This window comes from Diadema setosum, chromosome 2 (genome assembly GCF_964275005.1).
Source record: "Diadema setosum chromosome 2, eeDiaSeto1, whole genome shotgun sequence".
Taxonomy (NCBI): domain Eukaryota; kingdom Metazoa; phylum Echinodermata; class Echinoidea; order Diadematoida; family Diadematidae; genus Diadema; species Diadema setosum.
In genome coordinates, this window is record NC_092686.1 from 17,057,580 (window position 1) to 17,078,863 (window position 21,284).

Here is a 21,284-nt window from a genome sequence, read left to right on the forward strand (position 1 = left end):
GGCACATTTCCTTTATAGGCGTTGCGTGCACAGTAATTATCGCTTATCAGAAGTATCAGAAGTATCAGAAGCAAAGGTTGATGTAGGCTTGACAGCTTCACGTTGGGTTTACAATGATTCTCAGTCACTTTTCTAATAGCATAGCATATAAAAAACAATTAACTTGTAGCTTAAGCGGATTTTTTTTTTTTACATCACATGTGCAGTTACAATCTTTCTGCGTTTGAGAAGTGGATCATAAATAATAATACTGAAAAATATTCGGAATTAATACTTAGGCCTTCTTCACTTCGTTTTGTATTCACAAACCTTATCAGAAAAAAAAAAATGATTGCTTGATTACTTTCGGGTAAAGGAACTACCGGAAAGGAACCGCATTTAATTTTCTTGTTAACGAACCTAAGCTAATAGCAAACCATATTTCATTGTGTGATTAACGAACCTTCAGAATAATCAATTGTATTACCCCCCTCCCCCAAGGAAAAAAAAAAAGCATTTCAATGTCATGCGTTGTCAATAGCGATAAAAGGCCCGTTTTTATTTCGTAGTGTGTCTCAGTACTCCTGTGCTTATTTCTAAGGATGTGCCTCTCTTAATGATTGCGATTGATGTTCAACTATTTCTTTCACGCGAGCTTGAACAGGAAGAAGCTAAAATTCAGGCAAGGAGACGAGTTTTCTTCCATGAGATGCAATCATTAAGACACATCTATTCACGAAAGTTGTGTGATTGCTTATGTGCTAAAGAATTGTGTCCATTACATGAATCAGGCACTATACAAAACGGTTGAAATCTACTGAAAGTCGAACTTCGTTTTGTTTTTTGTTTTTTGTTCAATTTCATTTCAATTTTAAGCGGGGATAGACTAGAAATTAGTTTGTCTATACTGGCAGGAAACATTACAGTTTTCCAGTACATGCTCCGCATTTAAACAGTCGCCATATTTTCGTGGTCAGAATCAGATAATGGACACGTGATATATTATAAAAATGAAAATATAAAACAACGAACACGCCATATGTACAAACATTATGAACTTCAATGAATTAAACTTACCTGTGATATTCTGCATAAAAAACAAGCACGCCGATTAAATGATTTAATATAATTAATAGAGCACACAGCGATATCATGCATGGCAGATCAAATCAAGTTCAATTGGTGAGAAAGCTAAATGAAGTTAAAAAGTTGACTTCTTTTCGTTTCTCTTTCAACTCATGAAAACAGAATTGCATTGTATATCTATTGAAGAGGATTGTCTCTGTTGCGAACGATCGCCATATATAGCACTGTTAGTCTCCTGCGCAAATCCGAATCCCTAAATACTTTAATTTTTGCTTGATAATGTAATAACCCTGCTCATAATTTCATAAAGGACTCGCAAATTCAAAGTTTCAAACCGTATACTAAAACATTATATTGTATACGGTGTATTTCAAAAAACATTTTGAATGCGTTGCGTGTTAGCATGTTAATAGCACCAATCTGCCTTTTATTTTCCGTATACGTAAAGCGCACAGAAACGTAACCAAATGTTACAAAATACAGTGAAATGCATTGTACGGCGTGGTACTATCATTAGAAGTATATCCCATTCCTTTTAACTTTTATTTGCTTGAACCAAACCATGTGTCATTTTCGTAGCGACATCACTAGGAATTAGAATGTATGAAGGTAATCGTTACTCATTTTTTTTTGCGCTACTATTATAGCATTTACATTTTCCAACTTTTATTGACATGCAGCACTATGTTACTGTATTGTTACGATTACGAATGTTGGTTATGAATTCAAAAGACTGGTTTATTAATCGAACTACACAGGTAATAGCTGTTTCGAAAGTAGTTCGATACAAGTTCAAAACGCGATCGAAGTCATTGTCATAGGGGGAACTGATAGCTCTAGAAAACTTGTTTAGGCTAGTAAAGATTGCCGTATAGGCAATCTTTGTAGAAAGTTTTGACTTAGGCCGTCTATTGAGTATTTTGAGAAATTTGATAACGAATTATTTGTTTTGATTATGTCAAGAATTAGTTTGAACTATGAGAATACAAAGGCGCGGTTACCCAAACAATGTCGTAGTTCGATTAGACAGTCATGATGGGTAAAGTGAATTCATGACTTGACTAATCCTTACTGAATTGATGATCACTTCTGTAAACCATCAGTTATTTCTTGTAATCGTAGTCAAAATTCTTTTGAGCGATGAGACGAAAACCAACAAACAAAATGCCGAGTATCATCGCTCGAGATTCCAACATTTGGCGTCACCCGACCAACAATAAGTGACAAATCAAATGGAATATTATGTTGTGGGATAGCAGACTGTGTTACGATTTTTAAATGTTTCGAGCAATTGTTTAAAAAAAAGAGAGAAAATGAGGCAAAGTTCAAGAAATTAGAAAAAAGCACATAAATGCAGGCGATCATGTTTGATAATCATAGTAAGAGATTACAATCGGCCGTGCGGATGTATATGATTGCCTTATTTACATGTCTGATTTCTGTAAACTATGTGATATTTAAATTTAAGTTCCCTTCCCTCTTTGATAGAAGTTTTGTTGGGTTTTCGCTATAGGCATTTATTAGGAAACGCTGTAAAAACGACAACAAATGCCTACTATACATCAAATAATGACCTATACATACATGAAACACAAAAAAAAATCTCTACGTTCTGATATAAATCAACTGCTTGTTTGTTTGTTTGTTTGTTTGTTTACTTGTTTGTTTGTTTTGAATTACCATGGTCTTTGTCGGGGAAAGATGAAGAAAAGTAGTAGAGTGTATCACTCTCAAATCCGGATGATTGCGATAAGTGTGTATCCCCGCCCTTTCTATACAGGTAAACGATTTAAGCTTGGTATGCTATTATAAAAGCCTGCATGTGTCACGCGGAAGAACTGATTCCGTGATCACTTTTAGCCTTCCATAAAATTCACGTTTTAAGATGGTAACGATAGCTTGTAGGAGATAGAGTAAGTTAGCGTCACTGACTGTGGTTCTGAACACAAAAGGAGACTGAAAAATTCCTTTACAAATTAGCAGACATAATGCCGATCCTCCAACACTGTTGCTCCATTCCGTCATTGATTCTGCTATCAATGGCGAAGAAAGAATACTGGTTGCGTGATTATCCACCCCTTGATAGCAGGAAGTTTACCTTTCATTGTTTAAGGCTACGTTGATGCGGGGTTTACTCGGATACAAGGCGTGAACATTGCCGTCCGAGTTCTTTCATTCGAAATTCCTCAGAATACGCAATTATCAAACGAAACTCGCTGGTCATGCAATCAATAGCCTTGGTCAGCTCACTATTATTGCGTAATTCTATAGCCCTCGCCGCTTGGCCGCCGACGCCGCCGCGCGCACCATGCTTTGTTTTGTCTTCAAAGGGGTCAAGAGCAATGTCTCATTAGCATACACCCTAGCAACGGAGGCGGAGTCTCGATCTGGCAAGAACAATAGGTGCGAAACGCAACGCAAAGGCGAGCGTTCGAAAAAAATGTAACCGAAAAAAATTGTCTCAGAAAAACGGTGATTTTGGACACTTGTACTCATTTTCACACGCTGAAATTTTCTGTACAAACAGATAAAACATAAAGGAATCAAAATCCGTCATAAAAAAATTTCGACCCGAGTAGTGCTTCCCCTTCATTTTCGGCTCATTACGGGAAAACTCCCCGTGCGACTTATGACTCATTTTGTCGGAGCGCCACACATATTTCATCGAAAGTCTACGAAAGTCATTATTAAGTAAAGTGACCAAATCTGTCACTTTACTTAATAAAAAAAAATGCAAATGTTCCGTCTTGGGGGAGGGGATATTATCTCCTTTCAATTAACAATCAACCCTTTCCCAACGGCGTAGCCAAGACTTAGTACACGATGGGGAATGACAATTTTCGGATTTTCCACAAAAAGTGTGCTTCAGATCGCTTTATTTCAATTCTAAAAACTCAAAGCTCCGTCGAGCGGGAGGAGGTATCCCCCTCCCACATCCTCCCCCTAAGCTCTACCTCACTATACTTTGTACATACACAGAGCCTGATGGTGCACATTCGGAATAAGAGCCATTAACATTTCACCAGAAAAAAAAAAAAAAAAAAAAACTATTTTTTTTGAATTATCATTTTTGTGAGGGGGCTGCAAAAAATTCAAGTACAGTTGTATTGCACCAAAGTATGCACCAAAATCGCTGAATTTCAGGTCTGAAAATACAAAATCATCTTCGTTTGGAGCAGAAATTCCCCTTATGTACACCCTCGTGTGCATGCTTTTTTTTTTCTGTTTGATTGCTTAACAGACAGCTTTCATAATATTCAGTGGAAGAATTAATACAAGAAGTTTATTCAAATTATACCATTTCATAGGCAAATTGTTTATAACGATTTACATCAAAATGTACTGCTACCTTAGTGGGACTGTTGCAAGTCGATAAAAGAAGCAAAAACATGCATCAAATTGCACCATTTACAACATCAAAATGCAAAAAGTTCTCACCGTGGGAGGGGGACAACCCCCTCCCACACCCTAAACCCTCGCTCGCTCCGCTTGCTCGGGCTCGGTCGCGTTCACGACATCAGTGTAAGAATTAATACAAGAAGTTTATTGAAATGATACCATTCTATAGGCAAATTGTTCATTAACAATTTACATCAAAATGTACTGCTACTTTAAACAAGTGGGACTGTTTCAAGTCGATGAAAGAAGCAAAACCTGCATCAAATTGCACCATTTACAACATCAAAATGCAAAAGGTTCTCAGGGTGCTAGGGGGGACGACCCCCTCCCACACCCTAAACCCTTGCTCGCTCCGCTTGCTCGGGCTCGGTCGCGTTCATGACATCAGTGTAAGAATTAGTAATACAAGAAGTTTATTTAAATGATATCATTTATAGGCACATTGATCAGTAACAATTTACGTCAAAATGTACTGCTACCCGACCTTAAACAAATGGGACTTTTTCAAGTCGATAAAAGAAGCAAAAACATGCATTAAATTGCACCATTTACAACATCAAAATGCAAAAAGTTCTCACCGTGGGAGGGGGACAACCCCCTCCCACACCCCTCCCACACCCTAAACCCTCGCTCGCTCCGCTTGCTCGGGCTCGGTCGCGTTCACGATATCAGTGTAAGAATTAATACAAGAAGTTTATTGAAATGATACCATTCTATAGGCAAATTGTTCATTAACAATTTACATCAAAATGTACTGCTACTTTAAACAAGTGGGACTGTTTCAAGTCGATAAAAGAAGCAAAACCTGCATCAAATTGCACCATTTACAACATCAAAATGCAAAAAGTTCTCAGGGTGCTAGGGGGGACGACCCCCTCCCACACTCTAAACCCTTGCTCGCTCCGCTTGCTCGGGCTCGGTCGCGTTCATGACATCAGTGTAAGAATTAGTAATACAAGAACTTTATTTAAATGATATCATTTATAGGCACATTGATCAGTAACAATTTACGTCAAAATGTACTGCTACCCGACCTGAAACAAGTGGGACTTTTTCAAGTCGATAAAAGAAGCAAAAACATGCATCAAATTGCACCATTTACAACATCAAAATGCAAAAAGTTCTCACCGTGGGAGGGGGACAACCCCCTCCCACACTCACACCCTAAACCCTCGCTCGCTCCGCTTGCTCGGGCTTGGTCGCGTTCACGACATCAGTGTAAGAATCAATACAAGAAGTTTATTGAAATGATACCATTCTATAGGCAAATTGTTCATTAACAATATACATCAAAATGTACTGCTACCGTAAACAAGTGGGACTGTTTCAAGTCGATAAAAGAAGCAAAACCTGCATCAAATTGCACCATTTACAATATCAAAATGCAAAAAGTTCTCAGGGTGCTAGGGGGGACGACCCCCTCCCACACCCTAAACCCTTGCTCGCTCCGCTTGCTCGGGCTCGGTCGCGTTCATTACATCAGTGTAAGAATTAGTAATACAAGAAGTTGATTTAAATGATATCATTTATAGGCACATTGATCAGTAACAATTTACGTCAAAATGTACTGCTACCCGACCTTAAACAAGTGGGACTTTTTCAAGTCGATAAAAGAAGCAAAAACATGCATCAAATTGCACCATTTACAACATCAAAATGCAAAAAGTTCTCACCGTGGGAGGGGGACAACCCCCTCCCACACCCTAAACCCTCGCTCGCTCCGCTTGCTCGGGCTCGGTCGCGTTCACGACATCAGTGTAAGAATTAATACAAGAAGTTTATTGAAATGATACCATTCTATAGGCAAATTGTTCATTAACAATATACATCAAAATGTACTGCTACCGTAAACAAGTGGGACTGTTTCAAGTCGATAAAAGAAGCAAAACCTGCATCAAATTGCACCATTTACAATATCAAAATGCAAAAAGTTCTCAGGGTGCTAGGGGGGACGACCCCCTCCCACACCCTAAACCCTTGCTCGCTCCGCTTGCTCGGGCTCGGTCGCGTTCATTACATCAGTGTAAGAATTAGTAATACAAGAAGTTTATTTAAATGATATCATTTATAGGCACATTGATCAATAACAATTTACGTCAAAATGTACTGCTACCTTAAACAAGTGGGACTTTTTCAAGTCGATAAAAGAAGCAAAAACATGCATCAAATTGCACCATTTACAACATCAAAATGCAAAAAGTTCTGACCGTGGGAGGGGGACACCCCCTCCCACACTCCCCCCCCCCCCCCCTTAATCACTCCGCTCGCTCTTGCTTGGTCGCGTTCATGATATTCAATGCAAATGTTAAAATAAGAAGTTTATTTAGATGATATTATTTTATAGGCAAATTATTCAATTATAATCAACATCAAAATATACGGATACCTTAAACAAGTGGGACTGTTTTCAGTCGATAAAACAAGCAAAAACCTGCGTCAAATTGCACCATTTACAACGTCAAAGTGCAAAAAGTTCTCACCTTGGGAGGGGGACAACCCCCTCCCACACCCTCCCCCCCCCCCCCTTGCTCGCTCCGTTTGCTCGGGCTCGGTCGCTTAGCTCCCTCCATACTAACACCCCCCCCCCCCCCCCCCAAAAAAAAAAAAAAAAAAATGAAATCCTAGCTACGCCGGTGCCCTTTCCCCGCTTGGTTTCCCTAAAAAACCCTAAAAGTCTGGGGATTGAGAGTTTCCTGAATTCCAAATGTCTGTCCAAAAATCTCGTTACATCATTTAGTGTCAAAACGCACCCCCCTTGAAAAAAAAAAAAAAAAACTGGTGACGCCCCTAAGTCATTTACATGTACAAATGATTATACCAAGAAATCATAAAGCGGAGACAGAGAAAAATTATATGTTTTATGAAAAGTAAAACCGTCTTCTCGTCCGTAAAGGAAACTGGGATGTCATCAATAATGTTTATTGTACACTAGTATAAGCCAACTTTGTTCCCCTTGTACCATGGTTACAGACATTTTTATAGAATAACAAAGAGAGGGAGAAAATATAACCTGACTTGAAGGCGCAGAAAACTGGAAGTAGGAGGCAATATAAGCTGATGCACAACCTTTTCCCTCGCACAATATTACTATAAAGCAGTGAACCCGGTTAATGGCCAATCGTAAAAAGTGTTGAGACAAATGTCGTTGTATGAAAATGCTACAAATAGCATATACAGCTTTAAACGACTGGTCGTTGTATGTTACCTACAGATTTCAAATTTCGTTCATGTTCCTCACAATTCCCATCATCAGTCGCTCAAGTTCCAGAACCAGGAGGCAGTTGCAATGTTGACATGGAGTTCCTAGACCAACCTGTGAGTCAGCAGAGCTTTGAAAATGACTTGATCACACTGGACTGTGTGGTGAGCGACCCTAACGCCGAAATAGCGTGGTACAAAGATGATCGCAGATTACGATCAGGTGATCACAATCAATAATAAAATTGGTATAATGCAAGGTCATTTCCACAGTAAAAGAGTGTTTTTCTTTTTCCAATATGCAGTACCTCCAATACAATCTGATCTTCTATAATATTTTGATGAGAGATAACTAATTTGCCCTAAAAATGCTTCAAACATGTAATCTATTAGAATTTATGCCAAAATGAAAAATTTTGGGTGAACGCGTGTAACGCTGGACAGAAATCGATATGCACAAACATAGATATGAAGATCAAATTATGAATGCTCATTGAAACTTTGTTGTTGTTTTTTTTCACTGAATGGCATAATTTTGATGAGAAAAGATAACACCTCTAAAATTCTATTGAACGTTGTGTTTTATACTATCTATAGATTTAGTGCATGGTGAACGCGTGCAACATCATATGAACAGACCAAAATGAGACATGTTGGTCTGTCAATGTTACACGCGTTCACCAAAATTTTTCATTTTGGCGTAAATTCTAATAGATTGGATGACTGACGCAATTTTGGAGCAAAGTTATCTCTCATTGAAGTATTCTAGAAGATCAGATTGTATTGGGGGATAATGCATATTGGAAATAGAAAACAAAGAGACATCCCTGAGAAGTACCCTTTTACTGTGGAAATGGCCAGATGGTGTCATCAAAACTGAGATCATATACGCCTTAAGATTCCTCTTTACTGGGTTGGAAAATCGTAAAATTATCTTCCCATGATTGTTATTGTTTTTTTTTTTTCTTTTTTTTTGCTTTGGGTGGTCCTGTATTTCGTCCAGTTAGCTTACATACTTTCTTTATTTCTTTACTTCTTTTCTCGATATGAAATCTTTATGAAATCTCTATTTTTTTTTTCACTCTTCTCTCTCCGCTTTTGTAGGTCACGTTATTGCCGAAATATTTCTCCTCTTGCAGATAATCAACCAAAATTTTCTTCTTTTTTAAATTAGACTATTGCAGGTCAAAAGTTTTGATATCGTGTTTATCAGGTTTATTGATTACTTTTTTTGATGTATTTACACAGCAATTCTCGTTTCTTCAAAATATAATGCAGCTTGATCCAATGAATGTATTTAAAATGTTATATTTAATTCGCCATGCAGAACGAGACATTATTGAAGTCATGTCAAATATATTTATAACCTCTATATCTCTTTCGACATTTGCTATCTCTGTGCATTATGTCTCGATAATTCTAAGCAATCCTACGCATTTGCCTAAAGTGGCATTTGCAATCCAATGAACATCGATATGACGTATGGACATAGAGCATAAGGCCTTACCAATGTTGAGTGAATAAAAATCACCGTCCCATATTCAGTGTATACAGTCGGTTACAGTGTTTCAAAGAACTTCAGTTATATTCCAATCACATTTAGATTCATCATGGGGGATATCTTATTGTATTCAAAGCAACTAATTTTCCTGTAAACTGTTGTTTACCTTCTAGGCAGCGTTCCGGGTATTTTCGTCCAAACAGCCAACGACTTGCTCATAATACCAGCATTCGACTTGACGCACGAAGGTCAGTACGCATGCGTGGCCTTGGTGGATGGCAACGAATGTCTCAGAGCTGACCTAAGCATCAGTAAGTCTACTTTCATCATTTTTAGGTCGCGCATACTTGCAGGAATAAAATCCTTTGTTTTGATATTTACCCGGGGTAATCGAACTGTTACGTCTTTATCAATTGTGGTTAAGTTGGGTAAATATACCTGACAAGAAAGAACAGAAATTCATATAGTTTTTTGGTGAAACAAAAACTGAGATACTTTAGCTACGCATCCCTATCAATAGTCCTGTTGGAAGAAGGTGGTCTGCTGTACCATCGAGTGGACTTGAGTATCCATGAGAGAGTGAATTCGAGTGGATCACTCAATTTCGATATCGAGGATGATACTCCCCTACATCGTCTGTCCATTCTGAAATCATCGTGTTTCAAATCTGAAGTGCTTAAATGTCTAGCTATATAGATCAATGCACGCTTTTTCGTAGGAAAAAAAAATCATTAAAATCGAACATGTTGTAGCGTTCCTGGAAGGAGTGAATCAAAAATGCTGGGGGGAGGGGGGGAGGGGGGAGGAGGGGGAGGTAAACAAGGGTATAACATTTTCACGATTTGCGTCCTAATAAAGCTTAGGTGGAGCGTCAATGTGTGAAGAAATACTACTTGAAGAAGTATTAATACGAAATAAAATTCAACAGTAACTCTGCACTTCTTTATTGTTTTGCAAACATACCAATTAGTATGCATCATTCAACCAATATTAGAGATGATGTTCAATTCAAGCGCTCTTGCGCTACCCCAATCCAATTCGGATGAATTTTACAGACATATCAACCTATCGCGGCAACCATCTTACATTTTGGGCACAGAAGTGGTTTGCAAAATTTAAAAATGAGTACATACATGTTCGAGTACATAATGTTCATTTCTGTTCCTTCTAGCTTACGACATGCTGGGCTTTTTCGCCCAAGCACCCGAAGATGCCTTCGCCGAAGAAGGCGAACAACATCTGTTTGAGTGCAGCCCTGAAGATCCAACATATGACGTCACTTGGTTCAAAGGTGACGAAAGAATCCCCATCGGAGATGCTGATATCATACAGGTTAGACTGCTGGATTTTTTTCTTTCTTTCTTTTAAATAAAGTTGGGTCCAAAAACCTCTGTAATCCGGCTGGCTGTTTGCCAAGTAAGAATAATATGAACTGAATGATTTCGTTTTGATTCATGGGATGGTTAAAAGTCTTCCAGGTGATAATGCAAAACTCTCTATGCAACAGGTTCTCACAACGCTCAGCGATTTAATTACCTCTATATCAAAGTATATGGATTCCTGAAGAACAGAACAAGCAGACTCAACAGAGTAATGTTAACTTGTCGTAAGATAGACTATGTGCAAACACTATGATACGATAACGATTCTGCTGTAGTCAGGAGCTTCTGTGTTTGTCACCTATCCTTATAGGTATTTTTTTCTTTCTTTTTTACCAGACTTCTTTTACATGCGCAGAATGGATGATTTGCATGCAATAGCGATAAAAGCGGCAGCGCACTCTGGAAGTGTCATGGTAGCAGAGAAAGTCATCTCTGTTTACCGGTGACAGGACTTTGCTCTCGCGACAGTTTCTCCAGTCTTGTTTTCTCCAAGAACTAGGCTGGGGTTTAGGGTTAGGATTGTGATAGGGTTTTAGAGTTACTTTGATGTGAGGATTAGGATTAGGGTTCGATTTATGTTTGTGGGAGCAATTGTCGCAGGAGCAAATGTCATGGAACTCTACTTACCTAAGGGACTTATTGCCGTTAGCACATTAGGAAATGTCTGAGAAAAAAAAAAAAGGTTTATTGCTGGGCAACATTCTGATAATGTTTGTTGCAGCCTAATGTCACGATAAACATCCATATATCACAGGTGTGTTCACGTGTCATGATAACTCGCATCAGCTGTATTTTCAGATAGTTTCTTCCGATGTTTGATATTGCTTTCAACTTCTGATGGAGAATGGGCCTACTAATTACCTTCTCATATTTTCTTTAATGATAAAGCTACCGCACAACAATTTTCAAAACTTTTCGAGGTATCTATACTGTCACTGTCATATTTTTTCAATTAGTATTCGTCTGTCCTTGAGCAGGTTAAGGTCTGTAAACATACTTCTATGTCCTTTGTATAATAATAGCATTGTATAGCTGATGTCAAACTTGTTATTGTTAGTCTCGTAGTATAGGAGTCTCGTCGCCTTTCTAAAAAGTGCAGATGATGTACAATAATTAATCTCCTGTCATGATTACAGATCCCGGGCGGTGGTCTGATTTTGCGCAATCTTGAGCCCGAGGACGAAGGGAAGTATACTTGTGTTCTGACAGACGTCGAAGGAAGAGTGAAGGCTCGAGCGCACGCTTGGCTTTTTCTGGAAGCTCCACCAGTCCTCGACATACCTAATCGTAAGACATCACTAAGCAACAAAGAGTTAATGTACGATAATATCAGGTTTGTAAAACATAGATTAAGCCTTTCTGTCGGGACAAAATATATAAGAAGAGATGTGTAAATTATCTGGAGTTCAAGACTCTGGTGGACTTCTTTCATTTCCAGCTGTTGTGAATTGTGCTTGTAACATGAAAAGCTCATACTGCATCAGAAGTCGTAACTATGTACCAAATAAAATGGGCTATCGATCGCACAGTAGGCTACATATTGAAAACTTTCGCCCTAATTCACGCAGAAAATCGGAGGTAGCAGACGATGGAGAAAGTGAGTGCGTGTTGGGCGAGTGGCTAGTCGACACGTTAATGGGGTGGCCTGCAGCACCGTGCGTGGAGGGACATCATGTTCACATAATTTCACGCGTAGTGTGTTGTGTGTGTAGGCTGCAGAAATCTGGTTTATAAATCTACAGTTGAGAACTTTACAACATTATTTCAGTTCATTACCTGTGTACAACACGTGTATATAAGCACCCGCGATTGCAGACAGCAGGTGGCAAGCGACCGTTGCAACTACTTACATTATTACCACCTCCAAAGAAAATGCACCAGTCCGACTAGAGCCATCGTCGAAAAATGAGACGGAATGTGTGATTATTCGGTTGTTTTTGTTCCCAAACTTAACAGTTATGTTGCTCATAAGGCTGCTACGTATCTAGATAATGTCTCACCAGGGAGGTGATACAACTGTATCTTGAAATTGCATTGAAAATGACATTTGGCGAGAAACAAAAGCTTGAAATCATAGGAATTCACACTGCTGGCGACGGCAGACAGTGAAGGTCAACGGCTCAATTTGCGTTGGTAGTCTCGTCACGTGATAGTTCTGTGTGGATTGTACACGTTCCCTATGACAGCAATTGTGTCTGGGTAGTCTAGCTTAACTGCTTATTTGCGTCAGGACTGCTCAACCAATGAACAACATTCTTATATCACAAGAATGGGCAGAATCTCTACTTTCTGAAACCGTGCGCCCCAAGTTCGTGCGACTTTCCGTTCTCGAGATATCCCGTGTGGAAGAATTGCAAGACGGCAAAATATGCTCAAATTCGTCAAATTTGGACCGTTCGCCATAGACAAATCTACTCATAAGGTACTTTTCTGATCAAATTTGCGTCACTGCTACAAATGTTACAATAATGATATATACACATAAATAATCCCTAAAGTGTCCACTTTCAGAATCCGGGCGCCCCAAGTTTGCTTCTCAAATAGTTTAAAAGTTATGGCAGATTTTGTGGAAAAATGCGTTGATTTTTTACCCGTTTTACGTGTTGTAGCGTTCGCGCGGAAGCGCGGCTTCGCAGATGACCGAAAGTTTTCAATATGGACATGCCAAGAAAATGTAGTTGGCATTTTGATACACACTAAAAAAAATTTACAAAAAAAATCTTTTCCACTTTCACACGCTCATGCACAAACACACGCACGCACACATGCACACTCACACATGCACAACGACAGCAGTTAAAATATTCCTGGTCATTAATCTTGGTGAAGGCCCTAGAAAACTACTGTGTCTACTTAAAGATGTCTACTTTCTCTTATCTAATTCATGAAATTCTCCCATTGAGCTGTTTTCATTGCAACTGATTGACAAATTGCCTTAAACCGACTATAATAAGCACTGAATTGATCAGTGTTTTAGTAGTAGCCATGATAAGAAATCATGGGCTTACTTACTCGAGCAGGATTCGACCCTACGACCCCCTGATCAATTCAGTGCTTTTTTACATCGATGTAGCTAGGGCAATTTGTCAATCAGTTACATTTTTTTAATCTGTCCCACAGTCTGCGGAACGATTACGGTTCAGAATGACCCGGCAACCGTGACCACTGAGCCAGTCGTGACGGAAGGAGAGTCGATCTCTGATGTTAGCTCTGATGGGGGGTTGAGTTTGGTAGGATGGAGTGATTTTGATGAGGGGAACAACGCTAGGATCATCGGAGGAGGTCCTGTGGAGGAAGGGACGGCTCCCTACATGGTTCGCTTGTACAGTACCACTGACAGAAGGACATTTTGTGGCGGCACACTTCTCGATCAGCAGTGGGTGTTGACAGCTGCACACTGTGTCCCGTACAGATCTGACCACATTATACTTTACTTCGGTGATCATGACACCCATTCTCGTAGCAGTCACGAGTTCACAAGAGATATAGCAGAAATAATCAAACATCCTCTCTTCAGGAAGAGGCGTTTGATCAACGATATCGCTCTGATCCGTCTGCGGCAACCCCTGAGGGAATTCACAGATTACGTGAGGCCTATTTGTCTATTACCTTCAGGCTTTTCACGTCGCCTTCTGGCTAGAGCCTCTGTCGGTCGTGTCACAGGCTGGGGAAGTCAAGTTGCTGGAGGGGCGCCCTCTACCGAACTCAGAGAAGTAAATGTTCCAGTGGTATCACGAGCACAGTGCCAAGTGCTTGCTACGAAACCCAACCTGTTCTGTGCAGGTGCACCTAATGAGGATTCCTGTGAAGGCGATAGTGGCGGTCCTTTTGCAGTCAAGTATAGAGGGCGCTGGTATCAACTGGGAATTGTTACTGGAGGTACATCAGAGCAGTGTGCGGCTCAAGGCGAGTACGGCTACTACACAAGCATCGCTCCTTACCGAGACTGGCTACAGTCCTACAATGTGACCCTCGCTGCTCCTCAAGTCCTTCAAGACCTCTTTGCGGGAAGTACTAGCGACACTAGCGTGGAACTTGCCTTCATCAGAACATCCGGGAATGTGACGATAGCTGAGGGTAGTCCGCTGGATCTCGAGTGCGTCCCAAACCGAGATGATGCTTCTGTGGAGTGGTACGTCGATGGTAATAGAGGTAAGTGCACTGCAGATGATGACTCTGTTTTTAATTCTTTGTGACACGTTTTAAAGGAATGCAAATTTCGCTGAGACATTGCAAGTATACACGAAAACAAATGCTAGATAGACAAGGCAAACTATAAAAAAAAAAAATGATTCATGGGTCGACATGATAATGTCTTTGAACTTTAGCAGATGACATTTTTCGCTACGCCGCCATTGAATACAAGTTTAGTGTCTTCATGATGTCATGTCAACAAAGATGCCACTGACTTTTGGCTAACAGTGTTATTTTCTACTCTACCATAACTTCGGTTAGGAGTGCCCTGTGTGATACAGTAATTGGGTAAGGATTTAAACAAAATATGCATGATGTTTCGAACATCCTGACGGAAAGATAGGGGATGAAAGTTCAAAGTCAACGGGCTATTGCATTTTTTTTTATACATGACGTAAAAAAGTTACATGTTACCCCAATGTCAATTTCCAGCTATGATATGATCAAGGAAAGTATTATTGAAAATATAAAAAATGAAAATAAGGTAGAATATCACTTGGATTAAGAGACGAATGGCCAATCCTCTTATTAGTAGTTAAAGATCACGAGAAGTAAAAGACGGTAATGTAAATCGCGAGGGCACGGAGTGCAAGCTGGGTGGATTGTTTTTATTACACTGGCGTAAAGGCTTCATAATCTTTCACTGCGTTGCGCAGTCTCAATATGAGAGCGTTGTCTCACCTCTAATCAGTGATAGAACATTAATTTCATCAATCAATTAGCAGTAAACTGAATTGAAATGTTTGTCGAATGATATCCACTAATGGTATTTGGAATTGATCAGCAACTCTTGGGTGTGGAGAAACTGACTTGAGAGCTTTATCCAAATGATATTCGTTTTCTGCCTCTGTAGACAGTTTGTTTCACTCACTTGGATTTCGTTGTTTTATATATAATATACATATATGTATATTGCCAACAAAACTTGCGCGAGAGACGTGGCTGTGATATTGAGTAGCACCCCTTTGATTAAGCTTTCGGGCTAATTGCCCTTCTTCAGAATCTACAATAACAATATATAACAACAAATAAACAAAATTAACCTCGGTGTAAAATCATACTAAACTTAACGAACCTTCGATATATTTTATACATTAAAAGTTTACTAAACATAACAATGAATACAAGACGTACAAAATTACACCATAAATAACATATTTTTAACAAATACCAAATAACGAATGAACATAATATTACTGAATACAATCACAGAACGGAACTTAATCTGTTACTGCCGGGTACGGTCTTATAATATGTTGTATGTTTAAAGATTGTAGCCGGGGGTATATTATATGTGTGTGTGAATAGGGGTCCATTGCTGTCACTATATATATACATAGCAGAGAGAAATGTTGGATTTCCAGATAACCGACCGTCATTCAAAATATCGTCACATCATAACCTAGCACTTATACTAGTATTCGCTTTTCCATATTTCACTTTGTGTATGCAGTAAACTCGGCTACAAGGGTGGACCCAGGAGTGCGAATAGACGCCACGGGGTTGATATTTCGCTTCGCCGAGGTCAGGCAGGATTATGAGAGGACCTACATGTGTGTGGCACGTGTCAGCGAAGTTGATGGGGATCATGTCATCAGTGCCTGGATGTACTTGAGTAAGTTGCTTAGAGTATAGTACTATGATATTATATACGTAAGTTGGCCCTTTACCAATAAAAGATTCTACATGCTCCCCCCCCCCCATATATACATAATGTATTATCTCAACTTCAAAGGCATATAACAGAGAGATTTTTTTTTTTTTTGGGGGGGGGGTTCGGAGTTGGTGCTTTCTAAAATATGTTTGTGTGTGTGTGTGTGTGTGTGTGTGTTTGTGAGTTTGTGTTTAGGACTGTCATCCAATAAAAATAAGTGAATGCCAGTCAAACGTTATCTGTTGGCTTTCGATGGGTGTAACTAAAAAAGCAACAACAACAAATTGATTCAAATTCATGAAATTCTTCAGTTGAGTAGTTTTCATTGCAACTGATTGACAAATTGCCCTACATCGACGTAAATAAGCACTGAATTGATCAGTGTTTTTAGTAGTAGCCATGATAAAAAATCATGGGCGTACATACTCGAGCAGGATTCGAACCTATATACGACATCCTGATCACCGGACAGGCGTCATCTCCACCACACCACCGAGCTTTCGCCCGACAGCAAGTGTTGGTTCTAACTCGGTGCTTATTTACGTCGATGTAGGGCAATTTGTCAATCAGTTGCAATGAAAACACTTCGACGGAAGAATTTCGTGAATTTAAATAATTACGCAGTACCCGCTGCATGCTATAAGGATTAGAACCAACATTTGCTGATGATGGTGATGATGATGATTATGACAATGATGATAATTATAATAATAATAATTATTATTATTATTATTATTATCATCATCATCATCATCATCATCATCATAATTATTTTAAGATAATAGTAATAGTGATAATAGCAATAATAATGGCTATAACAATATCATATAAAATAGTAAAGTGTTTTTTGTCATTAAAGTTCAGAGTTCAAATTTATTTTCATAAAAAATCAGAAAATTCAATACATGTATACATGTATATGCAGTGTAATTACAAAACGTAGATCAACAAAATATATGTGATAATGTGTAACAAAATGAAGAAAACATAATTGTATCTTTTTGATACATACATATGCATAGTACAAATTAGGTAAGGATGGGAACGGAAATGGAGGGTACCACTAAAAAGCAAAATATGGGACCCTCAGAAAATACATGACATATGAGAACGAATAATGAATTCATGAGCTACAAACAGATATAAAACAAAATCAAAGGAACCATCTTTTGTATGTATCAGTATCTTTTGATAAGATGTCATAATAATTAATAGCAATCCATATCATTTTTTCACATCTTTTATTTGGGTTAATGGTGAAACCTTGGTTGCATAATATTGTCTATTCACTTTTATTAACCCTGTTAGCTATGCTGATAAGTAGATTCCGCAACCACAGTGTATCCCAACCTTGGATGAATGTCTTTTGCGATTTATTTAGAGTTTGTCTTGATAATGTTCATAATCGTTCCAATCACTTGTAATCCTTTCATGATAAATGATTGTAAATGGTTTTCTAATTCTTTTCTCCTCAATTTCTGTCAGCTGTGACCCCGATGCCAGGACCGTAGTGCTACCCATTGTCTTCTTCGCATTTCGAGACAACGGTGATGACGTGGCAAATGTCATCTCACAGAATGTGTCACACAATGTGTCACGTGTCAGAAAATATCGGTCATTAAGAGACCATAATATCATCCCCATTACTGCTGGTAGAATTCGCGCTATTTCTTCATATGCATAAGATAGGGGAAACTTACATACATATATAAATATATATATATATATATATATATATATATATATATATATATATATATATGTATATATATATATATATGAAGGCGCTATACATTTCGATAGTTATAATTGGTGTTGTGTCAAATCCCGACGGCATACTGAATTGATGAAATGACGAAAAGATAAAGATCAGATTCAGAAATGGGAAAAGTTTAAATATCATGAAACAAATAAGTTTTAAACTCATTTCTTAACGACTCTGTCGATTATGAATTTCTTACGTAGGTAAATAGCAATGAATTCCACAGTAAAAGCCGAACACCTCTGTAAGGCCTCCAAGACATGTTACATGCAGGGACCACAATAAACTAGTCTGCTAATCGAAGTGATTGAAATGGGTTGTATACCGGTACATGTGTATTATGATTACTCATGAAGATTTATACAGAGGTTCAGAACTTTGTACACATTGGGAAATAGAAGGTAAAGTGTTCGAATTTAATGCGCTGTTCTATTGATATCCATTGTAATGACTTCAAAATAGGAGTACTGTGGGTGTTTTTCTTCGTGACAGTGTAAATAATCTGTGTTGCTGCATTTTTTTTTTCACTTTTTGAGCTGAACCAATTTTATTGCGCCAAATTTGTGAACGTATATGAAGGCCCTATTGTTCGTATGTTTGTTGATAGACTGCTTCACTTCTTTCACCGAGTCAGAGACTTTCATACATACCGAGTGTTCAATTGAGACACAATGCATTCCGATAAAGTTCCAAGACAAACTTCATGTATAATCATGTTTGAAAAATTATTAATCATTATTTGTTTTCTCAGCCTACAGAGGTGTTTACAATGTACCCACATTATCTTCGTGTAGATTGTCCTTGGTTACATCACTAATTTAACAATCATCCACTTTTTGTAGCAGTCTCATTTGATTGTTGATCACAACGGGCTAGATGAAACAACTTTCACTCCCAGTCATAATGTTGTTGCTATGTGTTTCGATGAATTATGTAATCTTATTTTACTCGTGACCTTGTGATACAGATATACCAATTTTGGGGCTCCCAAGCATCGCTCTTCTTAGAATTTGACACTTTTAGAATCCGAATGAATTATTTGCTGCAAGGCTGCAAAGAAAGCATATAATCAAAGAACATATCATAATCGGGCCTCACCCGGATATTTACCAAGATAAGTACTTCATGGCAAAATAGGTAATACACTGTACATCATGTTCGTAGACAATAATTTTATGCATTAATAACCCATATTTTAGGATACAACCACAAACGCCAGATATGTGTGAAGTCTGAATTTCGTTCACATTTTGGACATCTGGATAAAATAGAGATCGTAGTGTAGTCACACACGACCCGTGCTTATTGTATTATGAATAACTTGGGTTACATCTTCGACAAGACGTGGTAAGGCAAGAGAGTTAATTTCAACTCATCAACAAGAAATATGGTTCTTTTTGGCTCATCATACTAACATTGCCACATATCCACCATGAATAAGTGAAATACGTGCCTGGGGCATGGAGCCCATATATGTTCAGTAAGAAAAAAAAATAATGTTAAAATTATTCTACCTAGGTCCCAGTACCTGTATTTCGGAGGAGCTTTGGCGTCGATTTGATGTGGAGGATTTCCCTACAGTGTCGTCAGATTCCTGCTAAATAGTGGATATTGTATTGAGTGCCTTATTCAATTCTTTAACATGTAAGAGTTTTTACTTGGTGGTATATACTTCAAATAAGTTGTTCGCTTTTTTTTTTTATCACATCTTGCTTTTAGAAAGTGATTAAAGGGTATTTTATACTGCAATTGGGGTCTGTTCTTCAGTGTTAATTGATATTCAAGTGTATGTGTGTGTGTGTGTGTGTGTGTATCAGTGTGTGTATGTGTATGTGTGTGTGTGAGCGTGCGTGTGTGTGTGTGTGTGTTTGTGTGTTTGGTTGGCGTTGAGTGACCTTCCAGAACTATTTCTTCGTCATTGTATGGTCCGTCGTAATGGTGACGAAGATAAAGGGGGGACACGTCTAGATTGATTTCATAAGTGTAACAGTTACACGATAATAAAGATAATTTCGTCAGTTTTCCACTTGATCGATATTTTGTATACGTGTCTCTGTGTGTGTGTGTGTGTGTGTGTGTGTGTGTGTGCGTGTTTGCAAAGGAGTATACAGCCTATACAGACATCCCCTTGCCAAAAGAAATATTATATTTATCACCCCTATAAATGCCATGATTATATCGAAAAAAAAAACAAAAACAAAGTTGAGGCTGTAGGGGATGCAGATGAGGGGAAGGGAGGATGTCGTACGCATACCGCAGCCAACAACATCAGGGGATGGTGTGCGAACCGCCCCACCTCCTACCCCGCTCCCCTACACACACATTCACACACACGCACGCACACACCCACTTCAGTGGAAAAATGGAAACGCCTTACCTCTTTACAAATTTTACGTAATTTTACTTTACGTATCTACAAATCACTCTTAAGCAAATAATCTTAATTATTACTATTATTACTATAAATATCACCTTCATGGCCATCTCTCTAATCACTATGAGCAATGCGAAGATACGGAAAACCAAAGGAATAGAAGCAGTCACGAAACCTGTGAAGAGACTTACTTAATTTCCGTGTGTTCATCTATGTTACCCCGGCTGTTCACTGCAAGTCTCACTGGAGTTTCATAATAATATGTGTGGCACTAAAGTTGTGTGTAGGTTAATTGCTGGGTTCAGGTTATGGGTGTGGGTGCATGGTGGAGAGCTGTGGAGCATCTTGGCCGTGTATTGAATACTAAGTGTGTATTCGAGCTGGCTTGGCACTGGATGTGCTTGATATTGTATTGTTTGTGTTAGTTATTGCCTGCTGTGACGGAGACAGACGTAGAGAAACATTTGTAGGCTTGTTCATCGAGAAAATTTTACCAAAATCAGTCTAAAAAACATAAAGAAAGTTATGGAATTTCTATGCTTCATTCATATTCAGCAAATTGTGACTGTGGTTGGACTCTACAAAGTATAAATCATCAAACGATGTTGTCCAAAACTCTCAAATGTTTTTACTTCAGTCTGTAAGTCAGGAATTTTAACCTCTTCTCCATAAAAGTCGTCATTGCTAGGCTATGGCAATATGCAGCGTAGATTTTATTGTGAATGATATATGCTTTTCTTTTTTATTTCATATTA

The 21,284-nt window shown here is 38.6% G+C and overlaps 1 protein-coding gene across 1 annotated transcript in view; it reads left to right on the forward strand.

Annotated features, from left to right (window-relative positions):
• Positions 1 to 17,904, forward strand: part of LOC140242944 (uncharacterized) — a 56,498-nt gene extending 38,594 nt beyond the window's left edge. Inside the window, exons 23-29 of the mRNA XM_072322691.1 lie at positions 7,718 to 7,885; positions 9,337 to 9,474; positions 10,335 to 10,495; positions 11,682 to 11,832; positions 13,666 to 14,697; positions 16,193 to 16,354; positions 17,879 to 17,904. Of these exons, the coding sequence (XP_072178792.1) occupies positions 7,718 to 7,885; positions 9,337 to 9,474; positions 10,335 to 10,495; positions 11,682 to 11,832; positions 13,666 to 14,697; positions 16,193 to 16,354; positions 17,879 to 17,904 (1,838 nt within the window). The remainder of the gene's footprint in view (positions 1 to 7,717; positions 7,886 to 9,336; positions 9,475 to 10,334; positions 10,496 to 11,681; positions 11,833 to 13,665; positions 14,698 to 16,192; positions 16,355 to 17,878) is intronic.
• Positions 17,905 to 21,284: the final 3,380 nt, after the last annotated feature.